The 25,794-nt window shown below is 32.7% G+C and overlaps 4 protein-coding genes across 5 annotated transcripts; 3 read left to right on the forward strand and 1 right to left on the reverse strand.

Annotated features, from left to right (window-relative positions):
* Nucleotides 1–2,843: 2,843 nt before the first annotated feature.
* LOC103497937 (zinc finger A20 and AN1 domain-containing stress-associated protein 3) lies at nt 2,844–3,954 on the reverse strand. The gene is made up of 2 exons (XM_008460355.2): nt 3,677–3,954; nt 2,844–3,560 (listed from the first exon to the last, which is right to left on the reverse strand). Exon 2 carries the CDS (start codon nt 3,531–3,533, stop codon nt 3,021–3,023), a length of 513 nt encoding a protein of 170 aa, XP_008458577.2. The 5' UTR covers nt 3,534–3,560; nt 3,677–3,954; the 3' UTR covers nt 2,844–3,020.
* Nucleotides 3,955–5,056: 1,102 nt separating this feature from the next.
* LOC103497939 (protein SUPPRESSOR OF K(+) TRANSPORT GROWTH DEFECT 1-like) lies at nt 5,057–9,168 on the forward strand. The gene is made up of 9 exons (XM_008460356.3): nt 5,057–5,661; nt 6,544–6,966; nt 7,158–7,263; nt 7,689–7,896; nt 8,070–8,138; nt 8,224–8,298; nt 8,393–8,491; nt 8,592–8,747; nt 8,853–9,168. Exons 1-9 carry the CDS (start codon nt 5,343–5,345, stop codon nt 8,976–8,978), a joined length of 1,581 nt encoding a protein of 526 aa, XP_008458578.2. The 5' UTR covers nt 5,057–5,342; the 3' UTR covers nt 8,979–9,168.
* A 1,244-nt stretch (nt 9,169–10,412) lies between these two features.
* Nucleotides 10,413–15,983, forward strand: LOC103497940 (protein SUPPRESSOR OF K(+) TRANSPORT GROWTH DEFECT 1). Its single transcript, XM_008460358.3, has 8 exons — nt 10,413–11,454; nt 11,678–11,783; nt 13,083–13,281; nt 14,429–14,497; nt 14,582–14,656; nt 14,757–14,855; nt 14,967–15,122; nt 15,623–15,983. The coding sequence occupies exons 1-8, from the start codon at nt 10,983–10,985 to the stop codon at nt 15,746–15,748; spliced, it is 1,302 nt and encodes a 433-aa protein (XP_008458580.2). The 5' UTR covers nt 10,413–10,982; the 3' UTR covers nt 15,749–15,983.
* A 1,088-nt stretch (nt 15,984–17,071) lies between these two features.
* Nucleotides 17,072–24,105, forward strand: LOC103497941 (glucose-1-phosphate adenylyltransferase large subunit 1, chloroplastic-like). Of its 2 annotated transcripts, none has more exons than XM_051091828.1 (15): nt 17,072–17,238; nt 17,465–17,578; nt 17,660–17,833; nt 17,927–18,019; nt 20,704–20,787; nt 20,873–20,928; nt 21,069–21,162; nt 21,265–21,377; nt 21,485–21,557; nt 21,841–21,921; nt 22,215–22,301; nt 22,447–22,551; nt 22,795–22,901; nt 22,992–23,052; nt 23,829–24,105. In XM_051091828.1, the coding sequence occupies exons 1-15, from the start codon at nt 17,164–17,166 to the stop codon at nt 23,928–23,930; spliced, it is 1,419 nt and encodes a 472-aa protein (XP_050947785.1). In that variant the 5' UTR covers nt 17,072–17,163; the 3' UTR covers nt 23,931–24,105. The 2 variants fall into 2 exon arrangements, with proteins under 2 accessions (XP_050947785.1, XP_008458581.2); XM_008460359.3 differs by having other exon boundaries at nt 17,073–17,376.
* The last annotated feature ends 1,689 nt before the right edge of the window (nt 24,106–25,794 follow it).

The following is a 25,794-nucleotide window of genomic DNA, read 5'->3' on the forward strand; positions in this document are numbered from 1 at the left end:
AATCTATAGTTTTTGTTATTTTTCAATAGAATATTACGAGGTTTCAAACAAACAATCTCTTGAATTCCATATGGTAACCACTTTGTTCTTTAAAATTAAGTCTATAAACACTATTTTAACCTTCAATTTCTCTTCATTTATTATTTACATTTTACCAACAAACTAGAAAATAAAGTCAAATTTTGAAATAGTTACCAAGTGAGACTTTATTTATTAACACATAATTTACACTAATTAGAATGACTTATATTAAAGATGGCGGTAGTGTTGTTTTTAATTTGATTAAGTTAAAAGACGGTGTCAAAGCTAAATTCGAAACAAAAAAAAAATTGGCCGTATTTTTCTGTATGGGAAATTCAAATGTCCAATCTTACATTTCTATCAATATCATGAAAATGACAAATATATATACATATACACATCTTACCTTAGTATCTTGTAATGAAAAAAACTATATACATGCTTAAAGAACTTTAGGCTAAGTTTCTTAAAATGTCTTAAAAGTATTTTTGCAAAAAGTCAGCATGTATTTATTATTGAAGTTAATATATGATATGATGTGGTGGGGGGGAAAAGGCAAAGGCCAATAATTTAGTTTTAATTCAAAGTACTTTTTCCCTATAAGGCAGTCATCATTTTGAGTAGAGAAAAGTTGGGGAAGGTTTATTTAGCACTAAAGCAATATGATTTAATAATCTATCAAATCAAGTCATAATTAAGATCCAATTTTCACATAACTATATATATTTGTTTCATATAAAATAATTTAAGAGAACATATGTATATATAGTTAAAAAGATAATTAAATGTGTATCATAGTGATTATATCATGAATCATGCTCTTTTAGTTTTACTTTTAGTGTAATGGTCGAACACACCATCGTGGTTCATTCGTGGAAGACTTTTTTTCATTATTATTATTATTATTATATTCTAGATACGTAAGAAATCTTATAGAATACAAGGATGGAACCTAATAATATCAAAGAAAAAAACAATAGTTTTAATTTAGAAGCGTCTGATTTTTCAATTTTTTTAAAAGAGTTGTCGTTGAGTGTTTAATTATAATAATATAAAATATATCAAATGTATTGTCGTGATTATATCATGAATCATGCTTCGTTTAATGGTCAAAACAAACTATCATCATCGAATTGGAGGTTCGTTTTTAGTATACGATTCTAGATTATAGAGGGAAAATAGTGGACCATGACAATTTTTTTGTTTTTAATTTTTTTTTTCATGGTTAATGAAAATATCATCTACTTAAATCTAATGAAATATCTAACCTATTAACATTATCATGAGTAATCACAATTTGCAAATTAAAAGGAGATTTGCTGCATGGTATTATTGTCTCACAAAGGGAGGCACAAAACATTGAAACTAAGTTGAAGTTTTCATAAGTTTAATAACATTTGAATATAAAAATACCTTTTCTTATGGATCCTTTAAAAAATATAACAAATGAGCAAAATATTTATATGTCATAGAACAATTTTAAAAACGGAAAAAACCCACAAACCCGCCATGGTAAATAAAAAAAATGCTCGTCATGGAAAAAAAATGCTCAATCAACAATGCGCGTCATATATTTGGTAACGGACATTAATATATTTGGTATATGGTACACAATTGTTTAAATTTTACATAATCGTTTAGATTTGTTTTTTTCAATTTTATCGTTTAATTTGTTTACACGATTTTTTCATGATTATCTAGATTTGACTACACATAGTTTAGATTTGGGTAAAAAAAAAATTCAAGAAAAGAAAGAAAGACTGACAAATGAAAGAAGGAAGACAGGCGCAAGGAAAAGAAACAATGAAAGACTAGAAAATAGAAAGAAATATATTAAATCTAAACAACCTGAAAAAGAAAGAGAAAAGGAAGAAAGATGAAAAAAAATCGAAGAAGGAAGGAGATGATAAAAAGATGGAAGGAGAACAATATTTAAAAAATGGCTAAGATTTGTTATGCTTTAACGAATATATATCTTTAGTTAGGATGTAAGGAATGTTTAGATTTGGAAAATTATATTAGGATGTAACGAATGTTCAAATTTGGAAAATTATATGTAGAATTTATTTTTGAAAAATAGTATATGGTAAACCTATAGGAAAATTAAATATTAAATATATAGTGTAAATAAGCCGCTCATGTACATTACTTAGGTCCCAAATTAAGGGTTTCCCTTTCCAAGCTTTTAATTCAGTGTCTCTCAAAGATACCATTTGCAACTATCAATACCATCACTTTTATTCACGTTTTAGTAGAGTGTCGGTATGGTAGAGTGCGTTCCTCGTTGATATTCTTTTTTACAAGTTTACATTTAACATATATATAACTATGAAATTCCCATTAAGAAATCATTTAATGATTAATTAAGGATCTGTTTAACAAGTATTCGTTTTTATTTTTTTTGTTCTTCAAATTTATGTTTGTTGGTTTTGTAAGAGTTAAAGTGAATATTTAATTAAAAATAATAACAATAACACACATCTAACATACACTCATATCTAATTATAATTAGAGGATAAAGATTTATGAGTGGTTTATACTAGGATTAGGAAGTATTATCATGATATTAGGAACCTCTCCAATCCTCATAGTCAAACAGCCCATTTAATCTGGTTTGATGGGTGAAATGGAATAATGTTGAAATAGTCTTTTATATAGCGCAATATATTATGTAATATTTGATTGGAGACAATGGAATTGAACGGTCTTGATCTCATCAATTAACATTGTTGGTTTCATTTATTTATTTATTATTTTTCGTGTGGATGAGAATGAATGAATCTATGAATCAAAGAAGAAAAGGCATTCATTATGTAGCTATAGAAATTGGAATGTATAGACTCATATTATTTCAATATTAATTTTATACAACCAACCAACCAACCACCAATATTTTTCGACCACACCACACGAAAGAGACATATACCAAAGGAGGAGGAGGAGGAGGAGGAGGAGGAGGAAGAAGAAGAAAAATAGACAATTTTACCCCTTCCCTTCCCTCAAATCTTCTGCAGTTTCTCCCCTTTCACCACCGGATTCGCCTTCGCGATCTGATCCTTCCCCATCTGCTTGAAGTCAAATTCACACCCGTGTTGTTCCGGGTACCGGTGACTCCCACAATACACCATCCCACACCGGCACTTGAACCCCGTCAACCCCACGCGCCGCCTGCACGTCATACATCGGCTTGACTGCTGCTGCTGCTGTTGCTGTCTTGCCTCCGCCGCTTCCGTCCGAACCACTTCCGTCCTCACCTCCTCCTCCACGCGTTGTTCCTTCGCTTCCGGTTTCAGATTTAACAACAACGAGGATGATGATGATGATGATGATGATGATGATGATGATGCCGCCAGGGTTTGGTTTAAGGCGAGTTTAGCGGAGGAGGATTGCTGTTGCTTTAACTGCAGATCTCGGTAACATTTTGAACAGAGATCTCTTGTCGCGGGACTGCCAAAAAATCCGCAGTTGTTCGCACAAAGCTTCGGCGCTTGGCATCTATGTTCTTCAGCCATGGATTGATCAAAACAATTATAATACCCCTAAAATAAAATATAAAAACAAAGAGATCAGAAACAGGAAGGACAAGATATGGACATGGAAGAAATTAAGAAAAAGAAAATAAACGGAAAAAAGAGTGAGAGAGTAATTATATTACCTGTGTTGTGATTGATTGAATGGGGGGAGAAAGTGAATAGAAATAGAATTAGGATGAAATTGAAGAAGCGATATAGATTTGAAGGAAGAAAAGAAGAAGGAATCTCCGTTAGAATTATAAAGGAAGAAAATAAGAAGAACCGACAAGAGGGAAAAGGGGCGGTCGTGAGTTCCTTTGGAGATTCCTTTTGGGTCTGGAAGAAAGTTCCAGACAATTTCCTTTTTTGCCTTTGCTCTTCTCTTTCGTTCTTTCGTTCTTTCTTTCGTATTTAATTTTGTTTTTAAATCTCGCGTGTTAATTGAATTCAATTTGCTATTGGTTATTATAATTTAATTTTACTGTTTCTTTTCTTTGAATTTACTTTAAATTTTCTTTTTATAAGAAATAATAATAATAATAATAATAATAATAATAATAATAATAATGTTGTAACTTTTCTTTGCAACCAAACAAAAGGCGATTCGATGTGTTTGAATACGCGTTTGGTTGGTTTAATGAGCGTATTGAAAACTACGCGTGAGAAACAAAAACACGGCTGTTTGTTGGATGGCCAGTGGCCCTCCAAATCATCTACAATTCGCTATTCCCTCAATTCCTCTTCCCTTTTATTTCCTCTTTAATTTTGTTTTCAACTTTTTACTAAATTTCATTACCAATATTAAAATATAATCATAAAAAAGTTTGTTTTTCATTATTGTTTTTAATAAACCCTCTCTCTTTTTTTTCTTCTGAAGAAAATATTAAAAGTAAAAACAGTAAAATTTAGTTTTGTTTTTATATTTTATTAGGTGATAAATGAGATAAATTAATTTTAAAGTTTTTAAGAATGGTAAGAAAAAAAGGATTTGAAGAAGTATTTGCTAATTTTTTATTTGGCAAATAAAGAGTTCTAAAATAATGACATTTATTTACTAGCTAACAACTCTAGTTTAAAGAAGGTAATGGAAGCATTTTTGTGAGGGTTATTGCAAAGACTTTTACATCTTTAAGGGATGAAATTTGATTCATTCAAAGTCAACGTTTTTGGGCAGTAAAATAACTCAAATAATTATGAAAAGGGAATGTTATAAATTTATGTTGACCCACTGGTGGTGTTTGTTTGTGCAAACACTATACTTCTTTAATAAATTTCTACCCGAGGATAATTGGGAAACGTATACGTTAATTTTTTTTTTTTTTTTTATCTATAATTCTGCCATTAAGAACAGATTTGGAGTATTGAATTGAGCTACGTAGTTCAAACTTAATTGTTTAATATAAGTTAAAGAAGTTTGTGTTTGTGCTACAAACTATCCTCTAGAAAAGAATGGATTGAAATTTCATGGAAAATCTAGAAACTTGTTATAGTTTGTTTGCTAAAGAAAAACAATTGTGAAAGAAGAGCACATACAACATTGACAATCAAATTGGAGCTATTCAAAACGATTAAACAATTAATGACGGGCGTTGACGGACTTACATTTGAGAGCAACAATGGCCGCTATGGATTAAAGAAAATAAAACCCAGAATTGGAAGCAAATTGTGATGTTGATGGAGACAGAGAAAGAATGTCAACGCAAATTTAGAAAAAAAAAAGGGGGGGGGGGGGGGTTCAAGGAGAGGTATTATTGAACGAGAATTGTTGAACAATTATTGGAATTGGACATTGATCGAAGAAGAAGTTCGATGTATAGTAATTTCAGAGATCAAGGTTTAGAGTACGCGAAGCAGGCAGTAGAAGAAGAAAATGTTGGAAATTACGGGAAGGCGTTCCCGTTGTATATGAATGCTTTGGAGTATTTGAAAGCTGCTTTGAAATATGAGAAGGATCCAAATGTGAAGGAATCAATCAGCCAGAAGTTCACTCTCTATTTGCGCCGTGCCGAGGAGATTAGGGCTCTGCTTGATCACGGTGGTGATGCCGCACCTCACCTTAATTCCTCCGTCACCGCCGCCATAAGCAGTGAGAAGACGGTGGATTCCAAATACAAGGAATTTTCCCCTCGTTAGTTCCCATTTTCCAACTTTCGAAACAATATTAGTGCAACTTAGAATTGGTATATAAATTCAACTACATTCAAAATGACTTTTAAAGAATTGCTTTAATTTGAAATGGTTTAAATTGAATCCTATCAAACCATTTTAGTTTTGAGTGAAAGTTTGTTTTGAAACAAACTAAAACAGCAAAATTGAATATTTGAAAACCTACCGTTGAAAAAGGTGTAAATTTTGGGTTGAAATTTGTACAAAAGACCTACAAATATTTGAGAGAAGTAAATTTTGACCAACTTTTTTTAAAAAGGAAAAGTTCTTCAACATTTTGTTAGAATCACGAAACCTTCCTGTGATTTTTGTTTCCTTTTATGGCTCTTGCTCTTTGTATTTTGTTGATCTTGGTGTTTAAAAAACCATGACTAAGCTAATGGGTCGGGTTGAAGACGTTAGTAATACAATAAGCAACTCAACTATAATCGATCAGCTCAGTCAATTATCAATGGCTTCAACAAGGAACCTGAAGTTGGCTATGGTCAAGTCATGTATACTCTACACCAAAGTTAGTCAGATTGACTACACCACGTCGAAACCGAATCGATGAGGGTTTTGGTCAGTTTGGTAGAATTTTTAGGCATCGTTGATTTTCTCTTGCACCCATAGTTAGATGGAAAAGAAAGAATTTCGCAGGTTGTTTGAGGCAAAGTACAAGAAAGAAAATGTTGTGTCACACCGGTGTAAAAAGAAAAGACTAGAGGGATAAAACATGGAAGGAAGTTTTGGTGAGAGAAAAGAAAATATTATATGAAAAAAGTTATAAAATAACTATAAAACCTTATTTTGATTATATATATTAAAGTCAGTATATCAAATTGCTCAAATTTGGTTGAAACAGATTCATTTAATTATTCCAAGGATCAAGCTACAAAGATGGTGAAGGAAGCAGTACAGGAAGATAATGCTGGCAATTATGCCAAGGCCTTCCCCTTATATATGGAAGCCTTGGAGAACTTCAAAACTGTTTTGAAGTATGAGAAGAATCCCGAGATCAAGGAAGCCATTACACTAAAATTCAACCAGTATTTGTGTCGTGCCGAAGAGATTAGTGCTCTCTTTGGCGATGGCGGTCTTCCTGGAACAAGTTCTAGTGGATATGGGGTGGATCCAGAGCATGCTAAGATGCTAACCGATCTTCATTACGTGATCATAAAGAAGAAGCCAGATGTCAAGTGGATTGATGTCGCTGGATTGGAGAGCGCCAAACAGGCATTACAACAGGCTGCAATATTACCATTGAAGTTCCCACAGTTCTTTACCGGTTAGTTATTCCATTTTACTTCAAGATTGCAATTAATGTTGGATTACTCCATTGGAGGAAAATGCTTGGCTGTTCTGTTTGTGTAGCTCCTTTGTCTGTAATGTCATGGAATTTTCTCATTTGGAATCATAATCTTATTGTCAATGAGCTTAATAAAATATTGTGATAGACAATCATCTGACTTTGTTTAGGCAAAAGGGTACCAAGTAGAGCTTTCCTGTTGTATGGGCCTCCTGGAACTGGAAAGTCATACTTGGCGAAGGCCATTGCTACAGAAGCTGATTCAACATTTTTCAGGTAATGGTTGCATGAACCCATGAATTGGATTTCCTTGTCTTTGGTATTGCGACTGTTATTTGTTGTTAATTAACATTGTAAATGTGTGAGTTTAATGAAAGTGTTTAAACTCTTCTCTTAATTGCTGATGTTATTTGTCATATGGTATCGGAGAGTATGCGTCAAAGTTCTTTCCCAAATTTGACCATTCTTTTCATGGCTCCACCTAATGATACAAAAAACACAAAACATGATTGCAAATTCCTCCATGGCTCTTGATGTGTCCGCCATTGAAGCACAGCTTAATCCCTATCTCACTGTTATAGCCATATATTTGGACATCTCTGGTGGATATTTTAAAGTATTTTTATTAACTATTAATCTTGGTTACTTTTTGGTTCATTATTCCCTGCTTTAAGTTGAAGTATTTTATTTTGTGTTGGAAGTATTTCTTGTTCAGATCTTGTCTCAAAATGGATGGGAGAAACTGAAAAGCTAGTGATAGTGCTTTCAAAACTGTTCCAAATGGCTTGTGATAGCGCTCCATCCATCATCCTAATCGATGAAATAGATTCCTTGTGCAGTCGAGGAGGGGAAGGTAACGAAAATGAAGCTTTTAGACGTATCAAGACAGAACTTCTTGTGCAAATGCAGGTATATTATTGTTTGTGGAGCAACAATATTTATACAGTAAAGAGCGAGGGATTTATTACCATCTTACCTTATTTTTCTTGTGCCTCTTTCCATTGTCTTAGCAAATGCTTATTTACGGAAAATGCCTTTTCAGGAAATAATGTTTCAAAACTATATATCTCTTGCATTTGTAGGGTGTGGGACACAACGATAATAAGGTTCTTGTTCTTGCTACAACAAATACACCCTATGCTTTGGATCAGGTCAAGAGAAAATCTGTATACTTCCATATTATGTTAAGGATTAAGGTAACACAATGCATGTTTGATCTATAAGTAGTGTTTTCAGGCCATTCGTCGACAATTTGACAAACGGATATACATCCCTCTTCCCGATTCGAATGCAAGGCAACATATATTCAAAGTACTGAAAGCGATATTTTTCTTCATCTATACATAGTTCCTTTTTGTCCCTCGGGGGTAAGAAATTACCTCTGCTAATGTGTCTGTTTAAATAGGTGCATTTAGGCGATACTCCAAATAATTTGACAGAAGGAGATTTTGAAAGCTTGACACTTAGAACAGAAGGTTTTTCAGGCTCAGATATTTCAGTTTGTGTAAGTGTACAATATTATTTGTATGGATTGAACTCTTATTATTGGTGTGTTGTTATTCCTTTTAGTCCATAGATAGTTCATGCACCGCTTGAATTGGCAGGTGAAGGATGTGCTCTCCCAATGTGTTCGTAACACTCGAGATGCAGTTTTCTTCCATAAGACTTCTGATGGCATGTGGGAAACCTGTGGATCTAAGCAACCAGGTGCTGTCGAGATTACGATGAAAGAGCTAACAGCAAAAGGATTTGCCTCAAAGGTACTTTCATATGATATTATGCATCGTTCTACAATGAAATAATATGAATTGTTTTTCCTGTTGTGGTTTGTTTTGCTAAATATATGTTCACTTATTTGGTTACAGATCCTTCCTAACACAATTTCAAGGACTGACTTCGACAAGGTTTTGGCTAGACAAACAGCTACAGTTAGTAAATCCGATGTCGAGGTTCACGAAAGGTTTACGAAAGAGTTTGGGGAAAAAGGTTGAAGAGTTGGTTGTAATTTCCTCACCAACTGATGAATAATGTTTGTATTTATCTTTCATTCTTCCATTAAAGGTATTTTGTACTAAGCAGCAAATATTGGAGTCTGGCCTTCCTCAAATTTAATGTCACCAATTTGTGTGCAGCACAGAAATTTGAAATGATTAATGATGCTTTCTAGTCACTTAATGTAAATCAGTCATGTAAATTTGGCACATTAAATATCATTTTTCTTTTAAATCTTCTTTAACATAGTGATAAACGTTTTGGAGGTGTAATGTTTTGTGCTCTTGTCGATGATTTAGCCCATGTTAGTTGGAGTTTCCTCTTTCTTAATTATATCTTTCAAAATACTTTGGGTTATTTGTTTGAAGTTTTTAAGATGGAAATTTAACAGAGGCAAACTAAACTCGGGTTCGTTACATATGGTTAACTTGAAATAACATAATCTCTAAACTTTTTTAGTTGTGTCTAATATATTCGGTTCATATATGCATTAAAGGTGTTTTTGTACATTGAGGTTGATTGTTGAACACTCAATTTTTGTATTCTTTAGAATGTTGATTGTATTAAGAAGGATAAAAAACCGAAACTTTGGACACTTGTTCGACACTTTAAAGTTGATAACCTATTACTAATGTATGCATAGTTTAATTAGTTTGTGTATACATCAACAACCAAAAGATCATAGATTCATATATTGAGATCGATTTGATCTTCGAACATTTGCGTAGAAACTATGTTTGTCAAAAACTCCAACTTTGATAAATCCTCATATGTAGAAGCATCAAAATTCTCTTTGATGTCTCTAGACATGTTTGTTAAAACAATAATTACCAATCACAAATTGACACATCATTTAACAAATTAACAACAGAGATATGAATAATTGAATTTGAGGCTAATTAAAAGTTGTTATATTTTCCAAACTGAAATTGAACACATAAATTCGTTACACCACATGTTTACATGTTGATTAATTGATTAGATTATATTTTCGTGCTTCTATTTTTAAATCGAGTAGATAGAATTGAAAATTCGAGGATAATTACTATAAGTAGCAATTTTAGGAATAATAATTAAGTATATAAAAATATTTTTAAAAAATTGCAAATATAGCAAAACATATTCTTATGATGCTATATTTACAATATTTTTTAAATTGTTGTTATATATTTTATTAGTTTTGAATGTTTTATTTGCTATTATCCCAAAATTTCACCTAATTTTATTTGGATAAAAAAATTAAAAAAGCAATTTTAAATTAATTATTTTGATTTTGAATAAGAAATATTTGAAAGGAATGTATTTAAAATTATATTTTTGATCGGTAATGGAAAAGAAAAGAAAAACTAAAAAGAAAAGGAAAGACTATGTTTTGAATTTTTGTTAACAATTCATTTATTAATTGAAATGTGAGGAAATGAAAAATTTGGGAAAGAAAAGTTAATTTTCCCTAAATATTTTATTATAATAAGAGAGAGAGAGAAAGAGAAAATAAAGAAGTGAACCCTGGGCCCGTGGCCGAGGCTTTCTTCTTTCCCACACCCTTCTATCTTTCTATTATTCTCTATCTAAGCCGTCTCCTATCGACGTCCAGCTCCTCCACATCGTCAACCACCCAGCTTTCTTTCTCCTCCCTCCGCCACCCACTCACCGCCACGGAAGGGGTAACATCGGAAATTTCCTTTTGATCAAAACAATTTTTCTTATAATTTTCATTTTCAAATCCTATTGTCTCTATTTATTCCATACTCAAAAATTGATTTCAAATCTACTTTTGATTTGAAATCCTCCTCCATAATCGAGTGGGTTTCAAGCTACGGGTTAACGTTATATATTTCCTAGGAAATCATCACTTGAAGAAATCTAAATTTTCGATTGTTCGCATGATTTGAGATAGTCAAAGATCGATGTTCTAGGGTTTTTTTCTTTTTTTTTTTGGTTTTTGGATCGGTCCGTCGTTCGCTTTAGTCTATCTATGAAATTTGGTTGGAGTTATTCAAGAGATGTATAGCAATTTCAAGGAGCAAGCTATTGAATACGTGAAGCAGGCGGTACATGAAGATAATGCTGGCAATTACGCAAAAGCCTTTCCGCTGTATATGAACGCCTTGGAGTACTTCAAAACTCATTTGAAGTATGAGAAAAATCCCAAGATCAAGGAAGCTATTACCCAGAAATTCACCGAGTATTTGCGCCGGGCTGAGGAAATACGTGCTGTTTTGGATGATGGCGGTCCTGGTCCGGCTTCCAATGGTGATGCAGCTGTTGCAACTAAGCCCAAGACGAAACCTAAGGATGGAGAAGGAGGAGATGGAGAGGATCCAGAACAGGCTAAGTTACGGGCTGGTCTTAATTCCGCGATCATAAGGGAGAAGCCGGATGTTAAGTGGAACGATGTTGCTGGATTGGAGAGCGCCAAGCAGGCATTGCAAGAGGCTGTCATATTACCCGTTAAGTTCCCTCAGTTCTTTACTGGTTAGTTTCATTTTGCTTCTTTCGATCTACTGCCGTATTGATCTTTGTTGTCTCATGTCAGTATAGTCGTGTTCCCTCTTTGAGCTGAGATTTTTTTCACTTCACGTTTGAGTTTGATTAGATCATTAGATGTATAATGATTACAATTATCTTCTAGTTTAATTATAATGGTGCTTACTTATAAATAAAATCATATCGAAGATAATTGTTGACCTTTACTTAGGTAAGAGGCGACCATGGCGAGCTTTCTTGTTATATGGGCCTCCTGGAACTGGAAAATCATACTTGGCAAAGGCTGTTGCGACAGAGGCTGACTCGACATTTTTCAGGTAATGATCCTCTGAGGTTTGAGTATATGAACTTGTCTTGTGTGATTTTTATGGTAGTCATATATTTCTAACTTTCCTAGATATTATCTTTTAACGTGGCTGTGTGAGCAACTTACAACCCTCAAGTTCTCATGCGACTTTTTTATATGTCATCAACAACATTTGTGAACTCTGTGTTGCTTTCTTTGTTCTTATGAAAATTGCAGCAAGTATGAACAATATCATTTTAAAGTGGTGTCTCTAATTAAATAAATATTTTTCATGCATTAGAGTTGAGGATATTAGGAATTATTAGCAGATATGGCTGTAGGGAATTTCATTTTCTAAATGTTTTATTTAACCATGTCTCAAGAATTAATGATTCGAAGTAAGATGGCCTGTTGCTTGAAGTAAGATGGGAGGTTTCCTAGGCCTTCATCCATTTTGTTGGTATAGTGTAATTTGTTGTAGTTATTGCAATTATTTTGTTCTATTTTGTTCATTTTTTAATTCTTGAATTGGTGGGCTTTAAATCTTGATTCTATAGAAGAACAATAATGGAGATATTTGTTGATTACTCTTAAGAGTTTTAGATGGTTAGATTGGACCATCTATTTGTTTGGCAGGAAACTTAAGAGGAACATATGATTGAAGGTAAAGGTAAGTACTGAAGCCGGAAGTTTAATATAATTTATAAAAGGTTTGGCAAAGTAGCAATTTTAATTCAGAAGATGCATTTGTGTCACGTTTTAAGTGGTACAAGTGCAACCTACCCTTTCTTTTGCTCTGCATAAGCAAAAGACAACAAATGCTATTGAATCTTTTCTGGGTGTGGCCTCTTAGACATTAAAATAAGAATTGTCTAGATTCAAATTGTGATCTTCCACTTTTTACTTGCTTCTTGAACTTATTACAGTTCTAGGCTTTGAAAAAATTTAAGGAATACAGTTAGCTATCTTTTTAATAATTTACTTCATTGAAATAAGTTCAAATGCCTTTTGTGGCTATAGACAGTTTGAATTCATTGAATAGCCTCAAGTGCTTATAGAGTGGGGAATGCAAAAACAAAAATGACTTGCAAAATATTTCCAACTTCTGGTCGTAAAAAAATAAGGGACAGATACAAAAACAACTTTTGGTTATCCATTTTCTTTGCTTTCATTCCCATTCTATTCAATTACGGGGCATAGACACACCACATTCTATTTGGATACTTTTGGCGGTTATTTGAATGAAAATTATCATTAAACTCAGCTATTTGCTGTTTCCTACCTCTTGCTTTAAATTGAGTATTTTCTTTTCTCTATTATCTGCTGGTAGCATTTCTTCTTCGGACCTTGTCTCGAAATGGATGGGTGAAAGTGAGAAGCTAGTTTCAAATCTTTTTCAAATGGCTCGTGATAGTGCTCCGTCTATCATCTTTATTGATGAAATAGATTCATTGTGTGGTCAACGAGGTGAAGGTAATGAAAGTGAAGCTTCAAGACGCATTAAGACTGAACTTCTTGTGCAAATGCAGGTATTGTTTGTTTGTAGTGTAACAGCGTGAGTATTTTGTGTACTAAAGAAGGGATGTTGATTATTATTATTTTTGCGTCCTTTTGCTCATTTCATTGTCTTGAGAATGCTCATTTTCAGAAAATATCTCCTTCCTGCTGACCTACATCCAAGTGTTTTTTAGCCTGTTGAAAGTTGACTTAAATTGTATCTATAGGGTTTTGTGATACCGTCTAATTACTTGTTCCTACGATTCTACCCTTCTATCTGGGCTTTAACTGCTTAAATAAAGCTTTAGAATATCTGGCTTGTTTCATAGCTTGTCAGTATCCAAAGTTTTTCAACTTTGATATGTGTATTGGGTTCTGTACCTTGTTCACATTCTAAAATTTGGTAGTTGGGCATTGGGCATTGACGTGGACCTGGATGGGAAACCCTGAGGCTGAGGGTCTGTAACTCATTGGCATTTTCTCTTTGTTACCAACCCTTGAACATCTGTTCCACATGTTACGCCGTTTGTTTTTTCTGTTTGCTTGCGTACCATCTTTGTATTGAATAATTTGTTTGATGAATTTTGATGCACGATGAAACTTGCTCAATGAAAATGTAGTTCAATTTCTAATTGCAATTAAATAATCTACTCATGTGTTACTAACTCAGCAAAAATTTATTGTCTGTGTTATTTTATTTTGGAGAAGATTTATAATTCATTTCATGAATAAATTAGGGAAAGAAGATGTAAAATATTTGGACGTCTGGAGAGAGATTTTTTTGTTTATGTATCACGTTTTTTCTTTTCCCTCAAACAATCAAGTTTAATGATACCTTGATTGGATTCATTAGAAGTTTGTTTTTGAACTATTTTTTTAGAATGGTATCTGTTCTATTGGAATCATCACGAGTGTGTAATTCCATAAGAAGGAACAACTTTACCTATTTAAAAAATAGTTCATCCCCGAGAGCAAAGTGAACAAGGGAAAAAAAAAAAAAGAAAAAAAGAAAACAGAATCATAAAAATAGTTATCCAAATCCAAGTTTGTTTTTATTTAATTTTATTTCAGAGAAACAGAAAACTGATTTGGGTTTCAAACTAGATCTGTGAATATTATCTCTACCTTGTTACTATTTTTACTTGAAAGCTGAACTATATATATCTCTTGCATTAATAGGGTGTAGGACACAATGATCAAAAGGTTCTTGTTCTTGCTGCAACAAATACTCCATATGCTTTGGATCAGGTGAAGAGGAAATTGTCTTTTTCCATATCATGTAAAGGATTACAGAAGTTTAATGCATATCTGACTGATAAGTGTGGTTTACAGGCCATTCGTCGACGATTCGACAAGCGAATATACATTCCTCTACCTGATTTGAAAGCCAGACAGCATATGTTCAAAGTTCTGAGAATTCTATTTTATTTTCTCCAATAAAAGCAAGTTTTTTTTTTTGCTGTCGTCTCCATGAACTTTGCTAATTATCCTAGATGTATTTAAATAGGTGCATCTGGGGGATACACCACATAATTTAACAGAAGCAGATTTTGAAAACTTAGCACGCAGGACAGATGGTTTCTCGGGTTCAGATATTTCAGTTTGTGTAAGTGTGTAATATTTGTTGGACAACGATGAACTGAAATCTTTCATTGGTGGCTTGAATTTATATCAGAGATTAGTCGGAAGGTAGCTCATGGGTCCCTTTAATTTGCAGGTGAAGGATGTGCTCTTCGAACCTGTACGTAAAACTCAAGATGCTATGTTCTTCATTAAGACTCCTGATGGTATGTGGGTACCTTGTGGACCAAAGCAACAAGGCGCTGTCCAAATTAGCATGCAAGAGTTGGCAGCCAAAGGACTTGCCTCAAAGGTACATCACATCTTAACATCCTAGATGAATGTTTAGATTAAAATTTAGTTACTTGCAACTTTCACAAAGTGACAAGCTTGCTGATGTGATAATATACACATACTAATATATTTTAACACTTCTTGCATTGTGTTCGGTTTGATGCCACTTTGTTGATAGCTCAATGGTGATGAGTCTCATGACTGATAATTCTCATAATTCTATGATTAAAATTTTTCTCGTCTTGATAGGAATCTATTCATCTTTATTCTATAGGATTATTGAGCTGCTTTTGTATGATATCATATTTTCTTTTAGAGAAAAAAAGGCATTTTATGCATTGTCCAATGCATTGTCCAAAAATGAAGTTTTTATACGTGCGTATATATGTACCCGTACATGTTGAAGAAGATCTATTATTCGATCAGGGAATGCTTTATAATAATAATTTGACAAAGTCACTGGTTGATAGGTGGAATTCCATTCTTTATCTCGCTAAACGTTTGGTTATTTCGGTGCAGATTCTTCCTCCACCAATTACAAGAACAGATTTTGACAAGGTCTTGGCTAGACAAAGGCCTACGGTGAGTAAATCTGATCTGGAAATTCATGAAAGGTTTACAAAAGAGTTTGGGGAGGAAGGTTGAGGAGTGAGTGTGTTATAGTTTTATCGAGTCTTATCTCAATCATCACTGTTGCATACAACCCATCAGAGTTGTATTTTATTTGTTCCAGCTTCAACAAATTTATATATTTTTCAATTGTCCATTGAAGGAGAAGCAAATATGAACATTTTGTATTGAGCAGAAACATTGAAATCTGACCTTTCTTATATTTGATGCCTCCAATTTGTGTATAAAATAGTTACAAGAATTGAAATAACGAATGGTGTTTGCTTAGTGATATTCTTGGCATTTAGATACATAATTATGAAGCGCATAACATTATTTACTGTATGTATGATAGATGTTTGTCCTCTAGGTTCTAACATTAAAATTTCAAATCGAAGCATTATTATTTTTGAGATATTAATTTTAGTTTGACTTCGTCCTTAACTCACCATTAATCCATTGGGAATTAAAATAAGTGCTTTCCCCGAAACTTTGGTTGACCCCTACCTTGCTCCCTGGGGGAGGTGTCCATAATCTACATTTCACTTGTGTACTTATTCCCTTGGTTGATTATCTTCTATAGAATTGTCAATTGTAAGGGTAGAAATCTATAATTGCACGAGCTTTAGTAGTTTAAGTTCAAGCTTCTGCTCTATTGACATGGTCATTCACACCACTAATTCCACAAGAAATGTCACTTTTATAATAAAGAAAATAGAGGGAACAAAATGTAAAAAAATAGACAAGGTTTTTCGATTGATTTCAAGCCAAACTTGCTACAAAATTTGTTTGTTTTACATAATTTCATTTTTTAAAATGCATAATATTTGGATGTGTAAGTGTGCATACACAAACCATCCGACCATGTTCGATTATAGTTTATTAAAATATTTTTGGGACACAATTAGTATTTTGTCCTTGTAATCCTACACGTCTATATTTAAATATTTACATATTTGAATTTTCAAACCTCTCTTACGTTTTTAAGGTAAGACAAAAAGGATGAATGCGTAGATGTACTATATACTATGGAACCAAATAAGAAAAAGATTATAAGGTCAACGTTCAACGTTTCACACGTCAAATTTTGATTATACATTTTAAATGTTTCCATAAATAAAATAAAGTTACAAAGATTAACGTGAAAACAACATTATAATAGTAATGTTCCACAAACTTAACAAAGGTGCATGAAAATAGTAGAGATGGAAGAGAAACGTTGAGATTTCTTGAAAATTGAAAATTGGTGGATGAAATTCATCAATTTGGATAAAGTTGAAACCTAAATCTTTTTGTACGCATGCATATCACTCAACATATCCAAACAAAATACAAAACCTCCATTGCTATCTATATATCCAATCAAATTAAAACACTTTCATTCTCAATCTTCTTCTTCTTCTTCTTCTTCTTCTTCTTCTTCTTCATTGATCGAACATTCTACCAAACCAATGGTAGCCTCTGCCGCTGCCCACTTGCACACTGCAATGGCATTGCAGAAAATCACCAACTCCAACATGCCACAGGTGAGGTTCTGTAATGGAGAATTCATGGGGAAGAAGCTCAAATTGCAAAATACGAAACAAAATATTAATTGCGTTCCAAATCTCAAACGGAAACTTTGTGTCTCTTCTCTTATTGCCAATATAGCAGCTGAATCCAAGGTGGAGCTAAATTAGCTAATGCAATAATGCTTTCAAGTTTTGTTCAACAATATGTTCATTTAACGATGTGGTTCAATGTCGTATATAGTTGAGAGGATTGAATATGGAAAAACGTGACTCGAGAACGGTGGTGGCGGTTATACTTGGAGGTGGAGCGGGTACTCGTTTGTTCCCGCTCACTAAACAGAGAGCAAAACCGGCGGTGATTATTGGATTATTGCCTCTTTATAAATCTCTGTTCTTATCGGATTTGTTTGAACCTTCAGTTTTACATAAATTGCAGGTTCCGATCGGTGGAGCTTACAGGCTGATTGATGTGCCGATGAGCAATTGCATAAACAGTGGAATCAACAAGGTTTACATTCTTACACAGTTCAATTCCGCATCGCTCAATAGGCATCTCGCTCGCGCTTACAATTTCGGTAGCGGGGTCACCTTAGGAGATGGTTTCGTTGAGGTAATTTCTTCATTCTTCATGTCGGTTCGTCGTTTTGGATTTTCAAATGGAGAGATGAAAGATTTCGACGAGATTCTCATCATCTCGCTGCAGGTTCTAGCAGCCACTCAAACTCCAGGAGAAGCCGGGAAGCAGTGGTTTCAGGGGACCGCCGATGCCGTACGACAGTTCCATTGGCTTTTTGAGGTATTTAGATATCAGAAATCACTTTCTTCGTTAAATCGCTTAAATTAACAATGCATAAACTTAGGGTAAATTTGAAAGAAACAATCATTAGATTAGATTCATCAAAACCAGAGCATTATCAATTTTATCATCATCTTTGTTAAGTTACTCAGTTGAAAACTTAAACAACATAGAATGTTCATATGGGTTTTCTATCGTCACAATATGTGAAGGGAAATTAGGATGGTTGACCGCATCAGGAAATCCTTGAGTCTCCATACAAAGCCCCGCATGAGCTTCATATACAACGCCTCCTTTTCCAGTCAAATTCCTAAGCCAATTACCTGTGTAAAACTGCAATCCATCGGCGTTAGTCCACAATTCCAGTACTCGTCCGGACTTCCTCTCTCGTAGAGTAGCAGCTTTCCTCTTTTCTGCCCCCTTCAATCCATCTAACACGTAGTAAATATCAAACCCATTTGGTAATTTCTTCATATTATCACCGATGATTTTGGGTGTCAGAAAATCATACGGCGTTCCTTGAACCGGCACGATTTCACCTGTAGGAATCATATGTGTATCAACAGGAGTGATTCGGGATCCAAAAATTTGGATCTGGTGAGAGAGAATATCTTCACTGTTGTGTCCACCTAGGTTCCAATAGGCATGTTGTGCTAGGTTCACAGGAGTTGGTTGATTCAGAGCAATAGCTTTCATTTCAACAGCTAATTGTGTTTCTGGGAGAAGATAGTAACTAACTGTAGCGATTAAATCTCCAGGAAATCCTTCTTCACCATTGAAACTTCTGTAAGTAAAATGAATCTGAGGATTAGGATCTTTTGTATTGTTTGTGTTTACTTCCCAAATGACATGGCTGAAGCCTCTAGAGCCACCGTGAATGGTGTTGTTCCCATCGTTTGGTTCTAATCTGTATAGGGTTCCATTTAGGGTGAATTGAGCATTGCTTATTCTGTTGGCAACTCGTCCAACAATGGCGCCGAAGTTGCCTCTTCGTTGAACATAATACTGTGTTGTGTCAAATCCAAGAACGATATCATCTAGATTTCCATATTTGTCTGGAACAACAATGGAGATAATAGAGGCACCGTAGTTGGTGAATTTCACAGAAAAGTTTCCTTTCTTCAGCTCATATTCCTCAATGTTTTGATTACAGATATCGCCATTAACATGTCCAATAGAAATAATAAGGATCACTTGGAATAGTGTGGAGAACTTTCCCATGATTTGACTTGAAGCCTGGAAGCTGACGATTGTCTTTTTCAATGAACAATTGCGGTTTCTTTTCTAGTTTGGCATTAAATGGTTAACTAGTTAATAATTTAAAATTGAGATGTTTAGTGAGTAGATCATAAATGCGACTTTTCACATTTTTTTTTTAAATGTTAAAAAAATTATTGTAATCACGGTGATATACCTACTAGAAAGGTTTAAAAATGAGTTGAATCGAGGAAAATTATAAAATTTTGCTATATTTAAAAAAATTAGCCTATCATTTAAAAGGTTGAACATCTTATTGTTAAGTTTTTAATATAGTTTAAATTTAGTTCTAAATGTCAAAGATCTTTATTTTAATATCAAATTTTTCATTAAATATTTTTTTTATTGTTGGTATCTATTGATTAATTTAAAAGAACAAAAATTATAAATAAGTAAATTTCACTATATTTTTTATAGTTGTTAAAACTAAATTTAAAGTTTCTATTTATTATAAATTTAAGTTAACTAATAGATAGTAAGATTAATAATAACAATAAACATTTAATGAAAAATTGGAGTTCGAAAATCTAAAAACTTTAAACTAACTGAAACAAAAATAAAATCTAAAAAGATGAAATTATAAAATTTTGAAACTTAAACCTAAATATAAAATAAAACTTCAAACTTAAAAGGAGTAGATGGGTAACGGTTTGAATTTTTTTTCCCTTTCTTCTTTTTTTTTTTTTTTTAAGTTATTGTTGTTCCATTAATTTCTCCAACACCCGTTGTTTTGTATTTAACTCTATCGAACTTAAAGTCACGTAAGAGTTAAGATAATTTGGAAACCATTTTAAAATTTGGGTGTTAGTTTAAAACATTTTAAATAACAATAAAACACATGTAAACGAGCGTTAATTAAAATTTGTCGGTTATATCCATTCATGTATACCACAATCTTGTCTTCATTTAACCAAAAAAAAAAAAAAAACAATTAAATCGGACTTTTTAGCAAGGGATGAAGATATCAAAATATTGATGAAATGTTGACGTGGACGAGTATTTTTAGAAACATTTATGAGAAAGAAAATTAAAAAAATATTTATATTATTAAATATATTGTTACATTACTCTTTTAAAATAAGATGAAGCATGTCTACAAAAATTTAATTTCGTACATGAACTGAAAGTCATATATGTTCAACTAAAATAATTTTTATAAATTTCAAAGTTGAATTGAAGTGGAAAGTTTTTCAAAATTTAGTTTTAATATAACTAAAAGATTATTGCTATTGAACATTTTTCAAGTGTGATCTATAAACTTTCCTCGAGGATGGATTTAAGGACTTAAAAATGTAGCTTTTAGAGGCCGTTTGGATAAGAGATATTGTTTTATGGGTATAAGTATTGATTATAACATTTGATGCGGTTCATCAATGGAGGAAGAAAAGAATTACAATATCTGAAAGAGTCGGTTCATTTTACTGCAGGATGCAAGAAGCAAGGATATTGAAGATGTGTTGATTCTTTCTGGGGATCACTTGTATCGAATGGACTACATGGACTTTGTTCAAGTAAGAAAAGAAATTAGTTTGAGTTCAATGTTTTTTTCCCAAGATCTTTTCTTGAATATTGAATTTTTGTCCCAATCATCGACAGAATCATCGGCAGAGTGGTGCAGACATCACTCTTTCTTGTGTCCCAATAGATGACAGGTATGCTGGAATCACATTAGTTCTTTACATTCAGGTTGGTACCTTGATCTTCAATTGTAATATATAATACTATGATCAATTATTTAATCATCGTTCATTTTTACAACGTGTGTATGTCTTATATCTTTTTTACAATGAAGTCGAGCATCGGATTTTGGGCTAATGAAGATCGACAATAGCGGAAGGGTTATTTCATTCAGTGAAAAGCCTAGAGGGAAAGACCTTAAGCCGATGGTAAAAACATAAGAAAAACAGTAGTGTACAACAGTATGACTGAGCTTTTTACTAGTTCAGAAACTAAAATATATGGTAAATTGTTATTAACATAATATATAGGAAGTGGACACAACAGTTTTAGGACTGTCGAAGGATGAGGCATTGAGAAAGCCATACATAGCTTCCATGGGAGTTTATATCTTCAAAAAGGAGATACTTCTAAACATTTTGAGGTATCAACCATGAATAAAGAATGACTAACCTAGCATGCTTTTTGGTTTATATATTAATTTAAAACATGGGATGTGGGATTCTAAATGCCAGAAATTGTTTGCGTCAGATGGCGTTTCCCAACTGCGAATGACTTTGGATCAGAGATAATCCCTTTCTCAGCAAGAGAATTCTTGATGAAGGTAGGCCTTATTGGAGATTTTTCAATGCTTTGGCTTGTGTTATGTTTTAGATAAGCATGAGGTTTAAACTCAAAAGTAGTTGGTTATGAGAAGAATAACCCGTGTATTATCTTTTCTGATGTGAGATTTTAACATACATGTGTTGTTGCTTGCTTTCTAATTTTCATCGTTTTAGGGTATTCAACATTAAAACTTAGAAGTTGAATGTGTAGTTTGGATGTTAAGTACTGCCGTTATATTATTGCTCTGCTTAAAGTGTGTTGTAAATATACATTTTTTGCAGGCATATTTATTTAATGATTATTGGGAAGACATAGGGACTATCAGATCCTTCTTTGAGGCAAATCTTGCGCTGACAGAGCAGGTATGTACTAATAGTAAAAGGATGCCTTCCAAATTAATTTGCTATCCAAGAAATCATGTTAATGAATTCAAGCAAGTTTCTGAAGATGAAGGAAAACAAACAATTGACCCCATTTGAAAATGTATCAAACTTGGTTTTAATCTTTTGTTTTAGAAATTTACGATCGTTTTCTCCAATCTCCTTATCATATCTGTCATTTCATAGAGAAATATTTGAATTGTTATTCAAATTTCTATAACAAAAAAAAAAAAAAAAAATCTTAAAATAAGGCAAAATTAATTTATATTTTTCAGCCACCAAGATTTAGCTTCTATGACGAAACAAAGCCAATCTACACTTCAAGAAGAAATCTACCACCAACGAAGATTGACAATTGCAAGGTTAGCAGTTGCGAACTAAATGGTACTTAGTAATTTAGAATTTAGAATTTTTTTCTACTTTCAAATATGAAGAAAGTATGGTCGTGTCTCTCAAACTTCATTCAACTTGACTAACTTCTGTCCATGTCTTCAAATTTCCGTGCAGATTGTTGATTCAATCATATCTCATGGATGTTTCTTGACTAACAGTTTCATAGATCACAGCGTCGTTGGTATTCGATCTCGCATAAACGCTAATGTACACCTCAAGGTCTGTCTACATCTCACTCTCACTTCCACTCTATAAGAAGTCTGAATGTTTCAATTTGTATTGCAAAAACATATTTTTCTAGCTAACATTCACTTTGAAAATTGCAATTTCTTACTATGAAGTAAATACAATTCCATCTCATGAACCTTTTTATGTATTCATGTCACTATCTTTCACTAGTTGACAATGAATGTGCATTGATTTGGCAAAAAAAGGAACTAAAATATGAGTGTGTGGGGGCAGGACACAGTAATGCTTGGAGCTGACTTCTATGAAACTGAAGGGGAAGTCGCTGCACTTCTAGCTGAGGGAAGAGTGCCAATTGGAATCGGAGAGAATACAAAAATCAAGTAACACAGTCCAAACTCTCTCCTTTATATTTATTTCTGGTTGCTATGCTCTTGTTCTTGTTAACCACTTTACATATTCGCAATGAGCAGGGACTGCATCATTGACAAAAATGCCAGAATAGGGAAAAATGTTGTTATTGCTAATTCAGAGGTACATACTGTTAGCCAGTTTGCATGAAAACATTGTTTTATCTCTAGATAGATATATATTGTGAAAAAATCTTCTTACCCTGCAGCCTGAAAGAACCACAGAAAAAACATTTGAGCTTCTTATGATTAATTTAGTTTTAAATAGTAGGATAATTCTAGTACTTGAAAATGCTTTATTTTAAGTTAGATGGGTAATAGAACATGGAATCAAAATGAGTTTTTTCCTTCGGAACTTGTATAATGTTGTTTGATCTCCAATTAATGTTAGCATCACTTGGTCTAGCTTCTAGTAAATTTTCAAGTCCACAATTGAATGAGAGCATACCAACATGAGCAATAGCTTAGTGGTAATCAACATATACTTTTTTCTTTGTACCTTACCTTTGTTGTAAAACAAGGTGACGAAAGTGTTAAAGTATCAAAAAAAAAATTTTACATTTACTGTAGTCCATAAACCACTAAGTTAAACTTTTCCATTCCACGATAATTCAATATAGTTTATTTTTTTCCTTTAAAAAAGAAATGGAAGTTGGAGCTTTGCTGCACTTCCCCATACACAGAGGGTCATGCACTTGAACCTTCCCTAAGGCTCCTAAACTAGGAGGCAACAACTGTTTTTGGTATTAAGTTCACTCTTAGTCTTGGGTTCGAACCGGAGACCTCTAAGTTAATAAGGAATCTTTATTAGAAAAAGATAATTTAATATAATATCAAAGTAGAAACGTGATTTGAAATTAATATGAATTTTGATCTTATTACGGGGATATTGAAATGCAGGGGGTTCAAGAGGCAGATAGGTCTTCAGAAGGGTTTTACATCCGCTCTGGTATTACCATCATACTAAGGAACTCAGTCATTAATGATGGCTTTGTCATTTAGAAATTCTTCATTCATACCTTTTTTTGGGCTGAATGAAAAGTATTTATCACAAAGATGATGTTAGTGGAAGGGGGCATTTTCCATGTGTAAATGTAACATTAATGTCATCAGAATAAAAGTGGAGTCTTCTACTTTTGTGATGGTTTATGAAATTTTTGTTCAGTTTTTGTTTTTACTTCCTGTTTTTTAAAATTATGTTTGTTTTTGTAAATTCTTAGTCAAAATCTAAAAACTAATATAGTATTTTCTTTCTTTCACGATTTAATTGGGGTTTTAGAAAACTTTTTAAACAAAATTTCCAATAGTATTGTTATTTTAAACAATTCATCTTTCAGTTTCTATCATGATTTTTATTTTTTAAGTAAAAAGTGTTAAATTCTTAACTATTTTTTTTTTTTTTAAATAAAACCAATAGTCTTGGTTCTTCACAACATCCACGTAAAGCATGTATCAAACCAATAAATTTAGATATGAAATTGAAGTTTATAAAAACTAATTTGTTAAAAAAAAAGAAAAAGTGAAAGGAATTTCAAATACTTAGATGTAAAGGCGACGGGGAAAAATAATTGACACAGTGATAGGGCCCAAATTTTACATTCTAACTTTATATTATTTTGTATAATATTTTCTATTTGTATTAACTTTTCAATTTAAAGACAACTTGAAACCCATCTCCTTCCCTTTGTTTTCATATTTTTAGAAACACCATATTTTGTACCATATCAAAACTTTTGCATACTCTCCAACTTTCTTTACCACCTTTTGTTTTTTACGCATTCTTCCAAAACCGTTATGAAATCGACAATCAAATAAGGTAAGAAAACGTAAACTAATAGAAAATTTGATACGTAGATTTATGCATACTAAAAGTTTGTTAGCTACGTCCATGGTTAGAGAGAAACAAAGCACGAGCGGCGTTAAAAAGTTAATCCTAAAACCAAAATACAACTTAGATTCAAGATATCTTAACATAAAGTTAATCAAACTTACTCATCAAGAACGATAGAGAACTTTTTTATGAAAAGTGCTATTTTTATATCGATGGTCTTGAAGAAAATCAAAATTACAAAAACATGAGCAATTTCATTTACCTTCTCGCCTTTTGTCAAAAAATTTGTTAGGGTTCCAATCCACTTGTTATTTGGTATTAAGTCAATAAGAAAAGAGGAATATAAAGTCTTGGCCTCCACAATAATTGGTCCCATCTTTATTCAAACTTTACAACTTTTATTCTGCCATTGATATTGATGTTCCACATTACTTCTAAAATTTACGGTCACGATCCTCCAAACACCATTCATCTTTCCTTTTCATCCTTTTTATTTATTTACGTTGAAAACGTGTCGATATTTGGTTGGTCTTTATTCGATTTCTTTTATTAACAGTTTTAATGTGTGACTCTCGTCATCTTATACGTTTTTTAAAATTTTCATGTCTAATTCATTTTTAAAAATTTCTTTCATATATATATACACACACATAAAACTCAAAAGAAAAAAAATCAAAATTAGAATAAAAAAAAAACTCTAAATTATTATTTGATGTCTAATTTAAAACTCCCAACATCTTTAATTCAGAATCTTCATTCCATGCAATGAAAGCTATCAACAAACATAAACAAGATTAAACTATCATAAGAGAAAGTGATAATAAAATTTAGACATCAAATTAAGCACAATATACTACTGAAGGTTTTTTTTTTTTTAATCTAATATATATTTTATATAGCAAAAGAAATTAGTATGCATTAATTTATTTATTTTACAATTGATAACAAGTGGCTAAACGTTATTAAAGTATCTCATTTATTTAGAATCTACAAATAATTAGTCAAATTTCTAATTGTCAAACGGACGACATAGAA

Source organism: Cucumis melo, chromosome 11 (genome assembly GCF_025177605.1).
Source record: "Cucumis melo cultivar AY chromosome 11, USDA_Cmelo_AY_1.0, whole genome shotgun sequence".
In the NCBI taxonomy this organism is placed as follows: Eukaryota; Viridiplantae; Streptophyta; class Magnoliopsida; order Cucurbitales; family Cucurbitaceae; genus Cucumis; species Cucumis melo.

What these genes read in the sequence shown, in the direction of transcription:
- LOC103497937 (XM_008460355.2), bottom strand. Translation starts at nt 3,533, where the DNA reads ATGGCTGAAGAACATAGATGCCAAGCGCCGAAGCTTTGTGCGAACAAC.
- LOC103497939 (XM_008460356.3), top strand. Translation starts at nt 5,343, where the DNA reads ATGTATAGTAATTTCAGAGATCAAGGTTTAGAGTACGCGAAGCAGGCA. An exon ending in GTTCCCACAGTTCTTTACCG is followed by an intron (nt 6,967 to 7,157) that starts GTTAGTTATTCC and finishes GACTTTGTTTAG; the next exon opens with GCAAAAGGGTACCAAGTAGA. An exon ending in CAAAAGGATTTGCCTCAAAG is followed by an intron (nt 8,748 to 8,852) that starts GTACTTTCATAT and finishes ATTTGGTTACAG; the next exon opens with ATCCTTCCTAACACAATTTC.
- LOC103497940 (XM_008460358.3), top strand. Translation starts at nt 10,983, where the DNA reads ATGTATAGCAATTTCAAGGAGCAAGCTATTGAATACGTGAAGCAGGCG. An exon ending in GCTGACTCGACATTTTTCAG is followed by an intron (nt 11,784 to 13,082) that starts GTAATGATCCTC and finishes ATCTGCTGGTAG; the next exon opens with CATTTCTTCTTCGGACCTTG. An exon ending in CTCCATATGCTTTGGATCAG is followed by an intron (nt 14,498 to 14,581) that starts GTGAAGAGGAAA and finishes TGTGGTTTACAG; the next exon opens with GCCATTCGTCGACGATTCGA.
- LOC103497941 (XM_008460359.3), top strand. Translation starts at nt 17,164, where the DNA reads ATGGTAGCCTCTGCCGCTGCCCACTTGCACACTGCAATGGCATTGCAG. An exon ending in ATCTTGCGCTGACAGAGCAG is followed by an intron (nt 21,922 to 22,214) that starts GTATGTACTAAT and finishes TATATTTTTCAG; the next exon opens with CCACCAAGATTTAGCTTCTA. An exon ending in GGAGAGAATACAAAAATCAA is followed by an intron (nt 22,902 to 22,991) that starts GTAACACAGTCC and finishes CGCAATGAGCAG; the next exon opens with GGACTGCATCATTGACAAAA.